A 16,817-nucleotide genomic window follows, 5' to 3' on the forward strand; every position below is an offset into this window, starting at 1 on the left:
TCCCGCAGAAGGAGACATCTTTTTTTAACCTGTCTCTGTGCAACACCTCGGCTCTGCAAGCGGAGCCCATCTGCTCCACAAAGCTACATGGGCACACCTCCACACTGCCCTTGGAGGGTGGGAGGGGGTCGCTGGGGTCGGAGCACCCATGGGTGCAGTCTCCAGTGATGCCCAGGCCCCACGGGGCTGCCCCGTCCCTGCCGGTGGATGAGCTGGTTGCCGAACGGCACGACCACACTAGCAGAACTGGTTCTCCATCCCTTCCAGTGACTCACTGCAAAACCTCTCCATTTCCAGCATTTGTAGTCGCTTCACGGCTTGGATTTCCTAGAGGAGGCAGTACCCAGGAAAACAAGCCTCCTCTTACACCCTCCTCTAAATGTGTCCACATGAAGCTGATCAAAAATATTCCATTTTATTTTTTTAAATGAAATCTTTTACCAGCATTTTTTCCCAACAAAATGTTGGGGTTTTTTTTATAACTTTTCATCCTGCTATTCTCAGAGATTCTTGTCCTAGATTCCCCATCTTGGTTGAAGGCCAAGCATCACTAGCTGAGCCAGAGGGAATATAAAAGCATCTTTCTAAGACGCTATAGAAAGGAAGAAGAATTGGACCCTGGGAGCCAATTCACTTTCATGCCTTGGGTATTCAAGGATCAAACACGCATTTGTGAGCTGACACAAGGTAAAAAGGTAGCTTTGAGACTTTACAGCATCTAAAAAAGCCTCTGAAAGCATCTTTTTACCAACTAGAGTGCCAGAGAAAACCAGGAGCAGCGACGCATCCTGGAGCGCAGCTGCCGAGCCCCTGGGGACAGCTGGTGGAGGGGACAGCTGGGCTCACCGGCCACTCCTGGTAGCACCACGGGCACCGAGCGCTTGCAACCGGTGCTCTGCTTGCAAAGCAACCAGCTGAAGGCAAGGAAACAGGAACCACCCAAGACAGGCTGGGGAGGTTTCCTATGGTTACTGCTGCCATGGAAATATTTTTTATTGGCTTGATATAAACAATATCTGGCTCCCCGGCTGCAGCACGCTTCCCACAAGGTTGAGTGGGATCCTTAGACCTGCACCCCGCTACCGGGGTGCGATCGCATCGAGCACCGGCCGCCTCCGAGCTGGCCCAGGAGCATCTCAAACCCAAGCTGCTCGGGGCTTTCCTCCCAGCTCCCCCGGGGCCCGTGGCTTGGTTTCAAGGAGAAGAGGAGGAAAGAAAGTGGAGCGGGGGGGGGGGGAAGAAAAGACATCTTTCACTAATTGCTCACAGCTGCGGCCAAGCAGCTCCCATTTCGGCTGCCAGGAGCTGCAACCGGCGGGGAGCATGCTGGGGCTCCTGCTCTCCCCCAACGGGCTCTGGAGCAAGAGAAACCCCTCGCAGGGAGAGGGGCTCTCCTCCATCCATCCACAGGCTCTGCGTAGGGATTTCAATAATTATATTTATATACTCCCCTTATCAGCAAGAGCAGCCATTATGTCTTTTATCACCACGACAGCAGCATCTGCACGGGGGCAATTGATACGGGATGAAATATTTGCTGCGATGGCTGAGTACAAAGTGCCTCCCTCCGCGGTAAGAATAATAATTGTAATACTTAGCTCTCGAAGTGTTAAGCTCTGGCATCAGGGCCCTGCGGAGAGCAAAGAGCCACCCACAGGGGAAAAAACGGCCTCTCCAGCAGCAGAGAGGAGCACCCGGAATTTTATACACACCTCTTGGCTCTAGCATCAGGTGAACCTGAGAAAGGCTCTGGCCATCGGCCGCCTCGGTGCTGCACTGATGCATGCCCGGAGCCCACGAGAACGCAACAGCCCGCGAGAAAAAGGCTCTTTACAGCCATGCTCGCAAGGCTTACCCTGAAATTAGTTTTCCTCGCATCAGACAATTCTGCTAATGTTACAAATTCCTCCGACATTAGATAGTGACCGCAGAGATGCCGCGCGCGCGGGGAAGAGTCCCCAGCCTGGCTTTCCCCCACCATGCCACGGCTGGGAGATTATTCATCGGAGAAAAAAGCAAATATCCAAATGAGCATCGCGAATTGCAAAACCATCTGCCAAAGGTCTCAGCTGATACTATCGGCGGCCTTAAGCTCAATGATAGACTTACAAGCCAGACAATGAAAACGCAATTGATTATTTGAAGAGTGACTCACTGGTGTAATAAAGATGGATTACTGGGCGGGGGGGAAGAATGTCTTTGAAAAAAAATGAAAGACTGCAGATTGACTTTTTAAAGGCAAACAGAAAGGGAACAAAACCCAAAAAAAACCTCTTGAAAGCACTGAACAGCCCTCTACAGCAGAGAGCAACAAAAAGGAGGGCAGCACTCGGCAGGCGTCAGGCGAATAGCTGCGCCCCGGCCCCCTCCAGCTGAGGATCTCCGGTACCAGCCTTTATCCACCCAACCCTGCTTTCTTTCCAAATTGGTGGCCGGGAGATTTTTCTTTCACGCCGCACCGCGCTCGTGACAAAGGCCTGTTGCAAACCCTCTATTAAAGGAGTAGGAGTTTTCCCTCCCCGCCAAACACGTGCCACACGCCCCGGGCGGGCGATCGCAGCCGCACACAGCACCGCCGGGGCTCCGTGCTCTCCGGGGGGGTCGGTGGGACACATCCTGCGGGGACAGCAGACTCTCTGCATTCCTGCAGAGCCAGAAAGGAGGACCGAGAGGGCTGAGGCCGCGGCAGGGCAGCAAAACTCAGTAAGTGGATGGCGATGCCGAGGGCAGGGATGACAGCCTGGCTTTGCATGCCATGGGACCGATGTGACCCTTCATCTCCCACCTCCTCCCTCTCATCAGAGACTTCAACAACCTTAGCCCATTACCCTGGGCTCAGAGGGGATGCATGGGGAGCTCAGGACCTTACGCATCCCGCAGCACTGAGCTGTTAAATCAGTTCACCACGTCCCACTAAATGATACCCTACGCGGCACCCAAATCCATAACCGCAACCTCCACCGACAGCTGGCTGCTTGAAGGAGATCCCCACTGCCAGCCAATCCAACCTGCTTCTGAGTTTGCCTCTGTCTCAGGCAATTCCATCCCAAAAGGCTCCATGAGGGAGCTGTGCTTTGCCAGCGTCCGGCAGCACAGCCCCATGGCCGAGGCACTGGGAAAGTGCTTGCCAGCCGCCGTTCTGCCTTCGGGATGGTAAACCCTACTCGCTCACACCAGGCAGGTAACATTTCACTCTCTGTGTACCAAGCAGGAGCTGTAATCATTTTTCAAAGAACTTAGTGCAAAAAACCTCCACCAACTTTAAAAAGATTTGTTTAGTCTAGGAGTAAAATATCAGGTAAAGTCAGAATTTGGTGTTTGTCCGCTCTGCCCCCTCCATCATCGGTGTCATTCACAATCACTCCAGAAACAGAATAAACCCCCCCAAACCCACAACAGCTTATTAGTGGTTTTTCACCCCATTCATAAAACTAGAATTGCACAAGGCTGCTTCCAAACAGACAGAAAACATACCCACGCTGCCCTTTCTCTAGGAGAAATTCTGCTTTTTTGGCTTTTGCCAGCAGCTCAGCTGAGATGGAGTGGGGCAGAGCCTGGCTGCTGAACAACTCCAGTTACACCAGCTGCAGACTAGGGCTCTCTGTTCAGCTGAAATTTAATCAAGAAGTGTCTCAAACTCCTTTGAGTTCTTGCAATACAATCCTGAGTGGCTTGTAAAGGACTTCAAACAGGCTCCCGGGGCTTGCCCGGAAACAAGTACATACCTCACCTGCTCTTTCGTACATCGCATACGAAAAAATAAAGAATTTATTTCAGGCTTTTCGCCAGGGACAACACTGCCTCCAACATTGTAACGCTCTGCTAAAGTGGATATCATGTCTCGCAGCCAACACAAACAGGATACCTTATCAGTCTCGGCTGTTTTAAGTGCTGTTTCAGCAGGAGGGCATGAAGACATGGAAGGGACAGGCCAAAATACTGGTTGGGAGTTCCTTAAATGCAACTGTGCGCACGACATTTATGAAAAGATAGATTGTCCCAGAGCAGGACGAAGCTGATCCCTACACCACAACCCACCCAAACTCCCATCCTGATAGCCCGGCTGCCCCTTGGCAGAGACGCTGTGGGAACGGTGGCAGCAGTACAAGCCATCACTAGTTACCCTGCTCTTCCCCTGCTGACACAGGGGTGGAAAACTCAAAGAAAATACAGACCCTGATTTTTCAAACACTTACACAAGTGCTTAATCTCACAGGTGTGAGTAAATAGGACAGCTGAAGTCATCTATGCCAAGCAAAGTGCATGCTCCAGCATCCTCCTGAGCTGAGCTTCAGCGCGCACAGCGGCCGCGCATCCCCAATCACCCTGGGCACAGAGGCTGAAGGACACTAACTTTGTCAATGACTAACCTGGCAGGGAGGGACGACTCCTTTCTGAACTGCTTAGGACAAAAAAAAAAAGAAAAAAAAAAAGCAATACATTAAAAACAAGCTAACGATACCAATCCTTGTGTGAAAGGGTTTAAAATCAGCAGACAAAACCCACCTTTGATTTTTTTGCATCCCCTCCATCAGGACAACAGCATCCTCAAGAGCCAGGTGACTCCCACCCACCCCTGGAGACAGGTCCCCTGGGGACAGCAGCCTGCTTGTCCCCTCTGTGGTCCCTCAAGGACTCACCTCCGGCGCAGCGGAATGGACCACGCCAGAATGGGATGGACCGCGCCAGCTGAGTTTTGCCTATTTCAGCGGGTTTCCCATTGCCAAATGAAAAAATTGCTAAAACCCTCCGGGCCTGGCACAGTTTGCCACGGCAACGATGGGAACATAAGCCCATTCAAGATAAGGTATTGCTATTCTCGTATCTCCCAAGCTTTTCAAACAAACATGCAAGGAAGTGTGGAATATCTGAATCCTAAAGGAGAGAGAGGCACAAAGCATGTTATTCATGAAATGGAAAAGCTGGGAGCGTGTGTGCGAAAGATACATAACCTACGAAAAATGCTGAAAACATATGGAAGCAATAATCTGTACTACTTTTTTTTTGGAAGTAGAAACAAATGCTTCAGAATTCGGTGTTATTCGTTCACGTGCTGCATTACAAATATTATTGTTTCTGCTCTCTGGATGAGGCACTAGGCATCAAACCAGAGACCCAAACGCGCCCCGGGATGCGTATGTGTGCCTGCGGGGACGTCCCTCCTGCAGGCAGGGCCAGCGCCAGGCGAACGCAGATTGAGGCTGCAAACACACCGAGAGTTTCTCATTGCACGGACAGTCCCATCTGCTGCTCGCCACACACGAGCAGATAGTGTCCAGAGCACTGGGAACTGGACAAACACACAAAGAAAATAAACATCCACTGCCACTAGCAACTCCCTGCCTACAGTCAACAAGGCAGAGACGGGAGTTGCAAAGCGACCTATCCACCATCACCCAGCAACCTCAAACACCTCCGGGCTTCTGGTCAACCACCTCATTTACCAGGTCACCATCTCACAACATGCAGCTCCTTTTCCCTGTCCACCAGCTTAGCCTTGTCCAGAGGGTTTTGTGATCCAGTGGTCAATCGCAACCCTTTGGGCTGATCCTGTATCATCGGGGATTTCCAGGTGGTCTTTCCTGGGAAGCTGGAAAGGTTGTACTTGCAGATGCTCCCAGACCTGATGAGGCCAGATGCAATCAGACTTCTGTGGGACTGGCCGCAGTAGATTATAGCGAGATGCTGAGTTACGGAAACAAATAAACGCTCGAAACAATTGTAGGCACCAAAACGTCACTTGTTAATATGGAACATCACTGAACATTAAGTCAACAATCACATAAATAGTTGCCCTGGAAGGTAAGGGCCAGGCATTACATGCTGTACAAACACACAGGACTGATATTAAGACCGTGATGTGTGACAGCAATGCATGAAGTGAAGAAGCAGATCTCTTCCCCACCAAAATGAGATTTCAAGGGACAAAGATTTCACAGCATATGCAAGAAAAAAGAGACTCCACGAAAAGATGTAAAACACAACCTCACACTGAAATGAAAAACCCAGTAAGCCAGTCTTTGTCTTTATGTCATGTTTATTACCGTTATTTAAATGCTTCTGCAAACGAGAAGAATAACTATGGCAACAAAGATTTCTCCAAAGCTTTTCAGACACTATTTTTAAAATTATCTTATCTGTCACAGCATCTGAATTCCTTCCCTCTGAAATCAGCCCCACGCCACTGCCTCTGCAGGCTTTGCAAACCAGGTGGTACCTCGCCCCTCCTCAAACCAGAGCTCAACTACGCTCTTGAGGTTTCGGTGTCCTGTGTCTATGGTTTAGCTGGTGTTTTTGGAGGAGAACATAGAGAGCAGGGAACAGCAAGGTCTGTTGAATTGCAAGAGTATCGTTCTTTGCAAGGCTTTCTCAAGGAGCAAACAAACCATGCCTCTGTGTGCTAAACACATGCCAATCTCCCAACACGAAGGATCTGCTATTTTAAATACAGTACTAAGGCTGTAATTTTACTTCGCCCAGAGTAAATCCAAAATTAGTTCTTTGCAGTAGGCTTAACAGCAGCAAAAGCCACCCGCTCCCTTCCTGGAGCTGCCAACCATTTGTCACCTTTAAGGTTTGCGTATTCACACTAATTGCACCAGGTCTTGGTTATAAATTCCCCTCCCTTCCCTCCTCCCGGACCACCTCCCTCGCAGGCTTTTCTCTGCAAGACATTATGCAAAAGACACTCCTAATGGCTATTCATTCACCAAACTCCAGTGACAGCTTTATTTAATGCCAAAGCTTGTTAACAAGCTGAATGGCACACAGTTTAATGTAACGCAGATCTGATTAGAAAACAGCAACCGGGCTCCTAAGGAGTTGGGAGATTTTTATTGAATTTGATTTCGCTTTTTCCACACAAAGCCACTTTTCAAGTATCGTCCTGTATTAATGAGGATTCGGTTATGTACACCCAATTTCCATCCTCCAGATTGCAGCCCACACATATATACTTTTCAGTCCTTACGTACTCTACTGACAACCTACCATAAAAGAAAGTGGTGGGATTAGAGGAAGGAGTCATTTTGCTGTTCAGGCCATGAGAAATGGGGGGTTATACCAGTTATAGTTTGATAGCTGCGTCCTCGCAGACTTCACGCCCAAAGATGATGGAATTCAATCTTCAGTCTTTTCAGACAAACCATTTACTTTCTCCTCTTTGGGGCTAAATGATTTAAAATTGAAAATTGAATTTCTGCCTTAAAACAAGAGGCAGAGGTCTGTGGCACGCAGGAGGTCTGAGAGCTTCAAGGGGGTAAGACGCAGGCAGTGGGCTCCACTTTAACTGTGTCTATAACACGGGGTGTTTTCAATTCCTTGCTTCCACCAAAATAGTATTAAATATGCCGACGCTTTTACAGGCTAATTCCCCAACTACCTTGAATTTGAGATTATCATTTCAGAGCAAAATTAATAAGATTCAAAAACAAACTCTAAAACCAGGGACATTTTTTAATTACTTAGCAATCCCCTTTCATCTTCTTTTTGCACATCACCCACAGTACAGAGACCAGTTTTATTCTGAAAAGAAAACAGTTCCGCAGAATACAATTTATTTTCGAGTGGTTTGCCTGGCTCAGGAAGTATGCATGTGCTTCCAGGAATGATAAATTCAACCAACACTCAAAGCCATCTCCCCATCTGAGAAAAGTGGCTTTTAAGGGAATGTATGGGCACAGAAATCTTTGGCATCTAACAAAGCAATTTGCCTGCTTGATGGAGTAGCTGCACAGATCACACCTAAAACCACAGGTAACTAGAAATACGCAATCCTGCATAATTACGTACACGACAACGCCTGCATCAGCAATGGTTTCAGCGCCTGCATGCTTATAAATTCTTTTCCTTCACCCTGCAGTATATCATCAGTTCCCATCTTTGAAGCAAAAAAGTCCCATTCATATTTATCAGCAAAACTCTGCTATTAAAGGATTATGAAAAGGCTTACAAATCTCTAGTGGTTAATTGATCTGGGTTTGTATCCTTAATCTGCAGATTTCCTTGCAAACCCTTGTTTTCTTCCAATCTCACTCTGCACGTTAAGGTGTCGGTGAGCACCCTCAGCAGGAGCTGGCTACATCGCCCCGTGCGCAGAGGGCACAGGCTCCTGAGCGTATTTTCAACCCACAAAACTACTGTTAATAATTTGCCTGCTTACGTGTCCCTGGCATTAATAGACCACTGGCTAGTAAAAAATGTACGTGCTTCCTCTCTGTTGTTTTCTGGCAAATAGGTTGCGTTTATTTAATTGCCTAATTACTCTTATATCTAGGCCATTAAATGAGAATGCGTGTGCAGGAGGGCTTTCCACATGTCCAGTCCTTGGTGTAAGGTCTAACTTGGCATTACCTGCCAGTTCAGCAGGATGCAAACCCAGAGCACCCAAGCTGCAATGCCCCTGGGGGCTGACCCCTATGTGTACCCACAGTGCCCCATCCTCCTCCTGCCCGGGGAGGGGTAACCCCTTCCATCCCCTGGAATGATCCACGTGGTTTTAGCCAAAGTCCTCGCCCATGTCCAGGGGACCCTCAGAACAGGGCAGCCAGGAGACAGCTACGGGTGGTCCTGGCAGGCTGGAGCCTCCTGCTCTACCTCCTCCTGCACGCAAGATCCGGTGCAAGAGGCATAGCGTGCCGGTGCAGAGGACACAACCTGAACAGAGCTGCAACACCATTCTCATCCGACGCTCCCCAAGTAGCTCAATGCTTCTTCTGCTGGGCCGTTTGGCCTTCGAGGGGATGCTATCAAAATTTGCCTAATTTTTCAAAAGCTGCTAGATAGTTGCACCCAGTGACATAACAAAACTCAAACCACAGCACCTCCTAAGTCCTTGGAGCAGAGGAAAAACAGCTTTGGTGACCATCCCATTTCTTCTTATCCTACAGTTGAAAGTTCTCCTTCACACTTTTAAGCACTATAAAGCTCCTCTGCAACAACGCCTGCTACCCCAAACTTCAGCTGCGAGGAAACCTGGGACAGCTCGGCAAAGCCTTTATAAGCCCTGAAAAGAAGACAACTCAGGGGTGACCTTATAAAATCTATTAACGCACACGTGGCAGATTCAGGTTATGGGGAGGGTGTCAGGAGACCACAGCTCCTGCAGCCTGGGAGAAGGAGACACCTTCACCTTCTGAAGGTTTGAGGTGGGACATGGTGCACTCAGATGTGCCGCCGGCACCTGGGGAGGGCCAGGCTGGTGTACCACAGCGAGCCCCACCTGCCGCCGCGAATCCCTTGGGGCAGACCTCAGCCCAGGGACCCTGCCCCACCGGACCTCACGCCACCGGGAATGATGATTTGCAAGGCTGAAGCTTAAGATACAACTCAACGTGAATAAATCAATTCCCCTCCTTGCTCCTAACCCGTGCTTTAATCTGCTGCGACGCAGCTCCAAGAAGTAGGGCAGAGGCTGGGAGGAACGCCGAGTGCGGCGGATGCGGGGAAAAAAGGGTATACCCTATAAAATAAAGTTAAAAGGTCGCCAAGGGCTAAGTCTGTGCACCAGCTCCCAGAGCCCGCAGCCCAGATTTAATATCGCCATGTCCCAGATTGCCCTCGAGCAGGAACTCATTTCTAAAGAGCACAACCCGAGGAGGGGAGAAGGGGCTGATCCAGCAGGAAGCCAGGGCTCTCTGCGCCTCGTAGGCACCAGAACTGTCCATTTTGTAAAGAGACGCAACAGAAGTAGCCAAAAATACTTGTTCATTCTTACACACACCCCAGCCATTTTAATAGCTAAATATCTGCTTAGCATCACTGAGAGGGGAAGAACCCCACTGTGGAGTCCCGGGGGGAGGCAGGAGTTTCACACAGCACTTCGGTGCAAACCACCCAGACCCCCTTCCGCCCCAGTCCCCCCTTCCCAGCCCACCCCAGCCTGCCCAGGCTGTCCCCGCCCGGCGAGGGCAGCTCCAGCCCCCAGCACGAGCCGGGGCTGCAGGATGAGCCCCTGACCGCGGCGGGGAGCGGGTCGGCTGCGAGGTGGTGATCAGCAAACCAGTTACCCCAGTCCCGGGTCTGGATCCTGCCGCACCGCACACCAGCGCCAGGCACAGGCACACCTGCACGCCGCTCGGTGGGGCCGACAAACCCACCTGTGTCTCGGGAACCGCCAGCCGGGGTGGGCAACACTTTCCGAGCCACACAAGTGCTCCCCGAAAAGCCCCATCTACACCCTGAACGCGCACGGAGCTGTGAGGGAGCACAGGACCCTGCGAAGGGAGAGCCGGAGGGAGATCCAGCGGGGTCCCGCTGCCCGCGGGGGGACGGGGCGATGGGGCAGGGCGGTGGGACGGGGGTCTCGCCGGGCCTTACCTCCACTTGTGCAGGGCGAAGCCGGGACACTGGTCCCCGCAGGTGGTGCAGGGCTGGCCCCGCTCCGGCTCCCCCGGCGCCGTCAGCTGCAACAAACCGCAGAGGTCAGCCCCGGCCCCCAGCCGCGGGCCAGGGGGGTGCCGGGGGGCACGCACCCAGGGGTGGGGGGCGCGCCCGGGGGAACCCCAGGCTGGGAGAAGGGGCAGGGGAGGGAGCACGGCGGGGCTGGAGGGGGGATGCCCCCGAAGAAAAGGACGCTTGGGGGCGACGGCGGGGGGACACACGCACGGCACCGGGAGCGCAGCCGCAGCGGGCGGCGGGACGGAGCCACAGGTTGGAGCGGAGCGGGGCGGGGCGGGGCGGGGGTGCGCACCCCGCCGGGACAGGGCTGGGGGTGAAGGGAGACCACCACCCCCCCCGCCCCGGCACTCACCGACCGGCCGGAGAGCCGCTTGCGGGAGCCGCGGCCGAACATGGCAGCGCCGCGCCACGCTCCGCGGAGCCGAGCGGAACCCAGCCCGAGTGCCCGGCAGCGGCCGCCCCGGCCCGCCCCCCCGGCGGCCGCCCCTCCGCCGCGCCGCGCTCCCGCCCCCTCACCCCGCCCCTCGGCCTGGCAGGCACCGCCCCGGGAGAGCCCGACCGCCCCCCGCCCCGGCTCGTCCCGGGCCGGCGGCTTCTACCGCCCTGCTGCACCGCAGCGCCTGCTGTCATCACTCCGCTTCAGAGTTAACGACCCTGCCCGGGCCCTTCCTGGCACTAGCTGTTGCCCCGCCGCACTCGGGAGCAGAGTGCTCGGTTAGCTCTGCCCGGCAGTGCAGAGCACTCGTAACGCTCCGGAGCACGGGTGTCAAAAGAAACGTGAGCTCCCGAAGAGCAGAGATGGGATTCCGCAGCGCTAAAGGGGCACGCACTGAAGTTACAGCTCTGAGCACGTTGCAGCCTGCCCTGCACAGGGGGCTTTTACTGGCATAGGCAAAGGCAGGGAGCGAGCAGCCCACGTTCCTGCTGGGCTTCTGTTCCCCTCCTCAAGGAGGACAGATTTAGTCCATAAACACTAGCAGGGCGCAGGAGAAACAGAGTCACGTGAAATGTATTTGCAGCCTGAGATGCCGGGTTGGGACACAAAGCACCTGTTACACACCCAGAGCTCACGGTCCCCCCAGAGCTACCTGTGGGCCAGCAGGGCCGGGAGCCGTGGGGCCGGGAGCTGTGGGGCTGGGAGCCGTGGGGCAGCTCGTGCATCAGCCTCCTCCTGTCATTTGTACGATGTGCTACAAAGGGATCCCCATGGCCAACAACCAGCCCGTACCCCTGGGGGTTTGCAATCAAACAGCACATCTGGCGCAAGGCAAAGCAAAATGAAACACGGGGAGAAGGGGGAGCAGCAAACACGCTTCGCAGAGCACAGGGGACCTCAGAAATGTGTCCCCAGTGGGGATGGAGCAGCTTCGCCATTAGCATTTCACAGCTTCACCCCGTGGTTGTGGTTGTTCGCAGATCCTGTCATCTCCTTCCCCTCCTTCCCTGCCTCTTTGTTCCTTTGCCTTTCTGCCTCACAGCTGGTTAAAACCGTAACGCTTTGATAATGTTTTTTCATTTAATCAGTTCTCATTTTTGTCAATTTTTCACTTGTATCTTCCTCTCTAGGAGACTGAAAAGGGGCTGGGAGCTGTGTGGTTGCCTTTTGAAGCGTCTCAGGCAAAAAGTTTAAGGGAGATTTTCACTCTTTCCTCCCATAAGTGTTGGGCTTTCTTAAAAAAAAAAAAAAAACCCAGGGAATTTTATAATGGAGAAAATTTTCTTTTTCACAGGCTTTCTTCATTTACTGGGAAAATATTGACATCCCTCCCTGCTCTGTTTTTCTGTGGTTGCTATTTTTACCCTTCCAAAACCCTCCACCTTCCCTCCATTGCTCCCTTCTGCCAAATTTCCTCATCATTTTCCTTCTCGGTTTCTCTCCCACTTTTCAGCTCATACAGTGGTGCATGAATATGTTATAAACTCTCAAAGGAGGAGGTGATCTCTTCAAATACACACACATTTCATCACATGGTGGGCAACTGGTTACAGACTGGGGTTTGACCTCGTATTAAAACATCCCTACCTTTAAGCGGTATCTAATGTCAGATACAGTAATATCAGGGATGCTGAGCTACTGTTATCTCTACTGAAGGTCAACAGGATTTCAGGAAATGAGCGTCGTGCAAGGAAGGGCCTGAAAATCTCTAGCACTTTGGGTGTCTTGCATAAGATTCAGAATATTTAAAACTCCAATTAAAACTGCTGAAATAAAAGCATTATTGGATACAGGACTTATAACAAGACTCAACGTGCTGTGGGAAATGCTTTAAAGGTGACCTGCAAATCCTTTTTAATTGCTTTGCTGTTGCAAGAGATGTTGTGTGCCCTCAATAATAGGGCTGGTGAGGACATCTATAAGTTTAAAACAGCAAAAGTAAGTCAAAGTTGGAGGGTAAATTCCTTGGAGGTGTGGCTGTGCTGAATCACAGCTCCAGTCTTCTGATGAAGAGGCAGGTCCTAAATTGCTTCTTAAAACAAGGCGAGTTGATCCCCTCCCTCCAGCCCAAGCTGTCCATGGGGCCACCAAACTTGCCTGCCACCCTGCACGCCTTGTATTCTCCAGCCTCATTTCAGTAGATACTGCAGATGCTGGTGGGTGACTCCTCAACACACAGGCAGGGAAGGCTCTGAGCATCAAGACTTGCACCAGTGTGTTCAAAAGGAGAGGGGAGATGAGGGCTCAGCTTGGGAGTGCAGAAGATGCAGATAAGAGGGGTGCTCGCTGCTTCTGCCCTGGTGTGTCTGGAAGGGGATCTGGGGAAATCACGTACACCCAGAGCCATAAAAATATTCCGGTACCAAAGACCCCAACGGAGTCAGGTCCTTAGTGACTCCTAGGCATCTAAACATCTCACGGGGACAGCAGTTTCCCTCTGGCCCAAGACATCCAGGACAAATGAAGGGCTAGTCAGGAGGACTCGATCCACCTTTTAGGGATGCTCAGATGGTGCAACTACATGAGGAAACAGCCAGGCCAGAACATCATCTCTGGGATGTATTTGGGAAAGGGAGGGGAGACATTATCTCACTGGCCTGAATGCTCCTCTTCTCTTTCCTCCCCCAGAAAAGCTGCCAAGAGTAAAGATCTCTCAGGAAATAAACTCCCACTCCCTTGTTCTCACCATGTTCAAAGGGGATGATGCACACATCCTGGCATGGCTGGGTGGGCAGGGGACAGCAACACAGCTCCAGCCCTACCTGTGCTACCACGAGAGGTACTTTCAAAAGGGGTTTTTGTATTTTTGTTTTTATAAACATGTAGATCTTCCTCTTTGAGAGGAGACAGACTCAGCTTGGAGGTGGGGGGTGTCAGATACTGCTGTCAAATAGGCTCAGAAACAGAGACTCACAGATAATATATGCCAGACAGTTTGTCTGACAAATTATTGTTTCTGCTGTCACTTAAATTGTTCCGTACGTCATCTTCCCCTCCCATTTCTGTTTCAACCAAACCTGCCTAGAGATGACACTTCTTCTAGCTCTTCTCATGACTAAACCAGTTTAAAACCCACTTTGCTCCATTCGTGCACTGTGAGATGGACCCTTTCTCTTTTGAAGTTATGGATGGCTGAGAGGAGGGAAATGACAGGCATGCTCTTCTTCTCCTGCTCCCTGTTCTACCTGATACTACAGAAATAATTATGATTAAAATCAGAGAGCCCAGGGAAAGGTAGAATGCAGCTCCTGCGTTAGCTTTCAGTCACAGGGTGGGTGGTGCAGGGGCTGACGTGGGATCCGTGCAGGAAAGCAGCCCTGGATGCAGGGCAGGTGCTGCAGTGGCCGCAGTGTACCCAGGCTGCATTAGCCCTCATGGCTCAGCAGGTCTGGTCACAAGCCGTGCAGAGCATCTTAGTCCAACGTGCACATTGTGCTATGCCTCCTGGTCAGGTAAATGCACTTCTTCAGGCAAATCCAGCCTCCAGCAGCAGAAGGTGGAAAGAAGAAACCCATGTTGCTGCAGAGCTGTTCTGCTTGCCCGGTCCCAGGGTACATGCCCAACCTCGCAGCTCTGCCAAGTCTCACCTGGTAGCGTGCCCCACCACTGCACATGGAGGAAAGGAGATGCCATTAGGGCTCTGCTTTTCTGGTGGCCTCCATCCCCGTTGGGACACCAGCTTCATCGACAGCAGCAGTGAAGTCACTTGTGTCCAAGCCCAGCAGGCAGTTCTTACCACCCAGGAAGAGGAGCTGCAGGTCCACAGCAGTAGCTGCAACCAGGGGATGGGAAATATGGGGACAACTTGTGCCACCAAAGACCACAGAGTCTCTGCCTCCAGCTCTGGCCCAGCACTTCTGGATGAAAGTTGGCTGGCAGACACAACACTTCTGTGTATGGAGCCAGGAAAATTTGCTAGTCTTTCCAGGAAAGCGTCCCCAGCTCTTCTATCCTGCAAACCATGGTTCATGTTAGGATATCACCTCCAAAATACCTGCAGAAAGGTCTTAGCATCCTTCCATCAGCTTTGACACCCCTGTGCCTCCTACGGTCCAGCCCTGACCGCCAGCAGCAGGGCAGCAGTACCACCAACAGAAAACACGGGAGTGAGGCAGAAAGCAGCTCTCATTTTGTCTGCTGGACCCATACGTTTCTCCCCTCTGCGATGTCAAGGTGAATTTGGCTGTTACGGACTGAGTCAGTCCCCTCACGGTTCCTCCTGCCAACAGCCTGCGCAGGTGAATTACAACTCAGCGTGAATCCTGTCTCCATCTAGTACTCTGAAGGTAATAAATATCTGACTGTTATTAGGCAGTTACCGTCTGAAGCCTTTCAACAACAAAAGGAGGGCTTAAAAAAATGCCTCTAAGTGCCAGAGCTGCCGAAGGAGCGTGTTAGGGACCAGGCGTCTATTTTACTGCATAGTTCTTCCACCAAGCCTCCTCCTTCCTGGGTAAACGTGCCCTCGTGAGGGTCTTTTAGGAGGGAAACAATTCAGTGTTTCCGCTCATTCGAGCTTCGAGATTTGCAATTACTGCAGGCAAAAAAGACCGTACATAAACCCCAGTTTGAGGTGGGGATATGGAATTTCAATCTGTGCTGTGCATAACAGGAACCCAGGCCGGCATGAATCATGCTATGTTACTTCAGTTTTAAATTTTTTTTGCACTGCGTAGGTTTTTCTAGGGCATATTCCATCAGGCACATACCGGTCAAATTCACTTTGAACGTTTATTACACTGTTAGTCTGCAGTACACACACTTCAGATGTCAGAAACAGTAACAAAGTGGGCTTAGCAACTTAACAAAACCCTTCCGTCAGTTCTGCAGATCACCATACATTTTCCGGGTGCTCTTTATCACAGCCATTTGACTACTATTTTTTTGTGAGATTGTCAGTTCTGAGGCATTTTGATTAAAACCGCACTGAGTAATTTCACCCTTTTTCCTTCATCAATACAGTAATTTGTAAATATCCCCGGAATTTTTTTTTTGTCCTCCCACCCAGGAATGCAAATGGCCATTATGTGCTCCCCAAGGTATCTCCAAACAACCCTTCTCCTTTTAACCTCGGGATTTTATTGTGTTAGTTGCTAGGTAACTGAGTAAGATTTATAGCCATCTATTGTTAATTTTGAAGGCAGTCTTCAATTTCCCCACAAATAGCATTTGGGAGTTGGAGTCCACACCAATAAAAACTTGCAGCCCAGTCCCGCTCTGTGGAGAGCAGCACCTGCTATGAAACACCGAGCCAAGTGGATACATAAAGCTTACCCCCCAAAAAAGGGCCCAGCCCCTCTCAAGCCGGGCAGGCTGAGCACCGCTGGGGTGCTGGAGGGACCCCGGGCTCCCCTCCCCTCTGGGCTGGCGAAGTGTCGGCGCTGGGGTGTGGGCTGTGCCGGGCGCTGGGAGCATCCCAGCTGCCGCCCCGCTCCCCTCCCTCCTGCTCCTCTTCCAGCCCGCTCCTCGTCCTGGCAGCCCGTTACTGGCTCCCCAACACGGCAGCGCTGCAGCTTTTTCCCAGGACTGGATTTCTTTGCTGTCAAGCTCAAGACCCCAGGCACAGCTCTACCTCGCCTCGCTCTGAGGAGAGGTGGGTGGTAGATGGCCCTGGTTCATGCAGTTCCTTAATGCTTCTCAATTTGAGGCTAAACAAAGCAATCAAGTGGGGCTCTGCCAATTTGCGCAAAACCTCCTTCCGCTACAGCAACAAGTAATTTTCTACTATCCCCCTCCCCACTCCCCCGAGCTCTCTCGCGATCCAGCAGAATTATTTGCTTTACGCTGTAAATTCACACTCCTTCCACGCTACTTCTACTTTTCAGGTCCATTCCTGAAGATGAGAAAACCCAAACCTATTTGGGGTAACTCGCAGAGAGGCAAGTGCCGGCAGCCAAGGCAGGAGGTGAGCTGTCAGGAGTGAAGCCATCCTGCCCTTCACTTGCAACAGCACTGGAAGCACCGCAGATGTTGTTCAGCCCCT

General features: G+C 51.6%; 1 protein-coding gene across 1 annotated transcript in view; it reads right to left on the bottom strand.

Annotated features, from left to right (window-relative positions):
- The window catches only part of PRICKLE2 (prickle planar cell polarity protein 2), a 104,803-nt gene extending 94,011 nt beyond the window's left edge, over positions 1–10,792 (bottom strand). Inside the window, exons 1-2 of the mRNA XM_059823351.1 lie at positions 10,751–10,792; positions 10,318–10,403 (exon numbers count right to left, since the gene is read on the bottom strand). Of these exons, the coding sequence (XP_059679334.1) occupies positions 10,318–10,403; positions 10,751–10,792 (128 nt within the window). The remainder of the gene's footprint in view (positions 1–10,317; positions 10,404–10,750) is intronic.
- Between the last annotated feature and the right edge of the window lie 6,025 nt (positions 10,793–16,817).

The sequence above is a fragment of the Gavia stellata genome, chromosome 12, assembly GCF_030936135.1.
Source record: "Gavia stellata isolate bGavSte3 chromosome 12, bGavSte3.hap2, whole genome shotgun sequence".
Taxonomy (NCBI): Eukaryota; Metazoa; Chordata; class Aves; order Gaviiformes; family Gaviidae; genus Gavia; species Gavia stellata.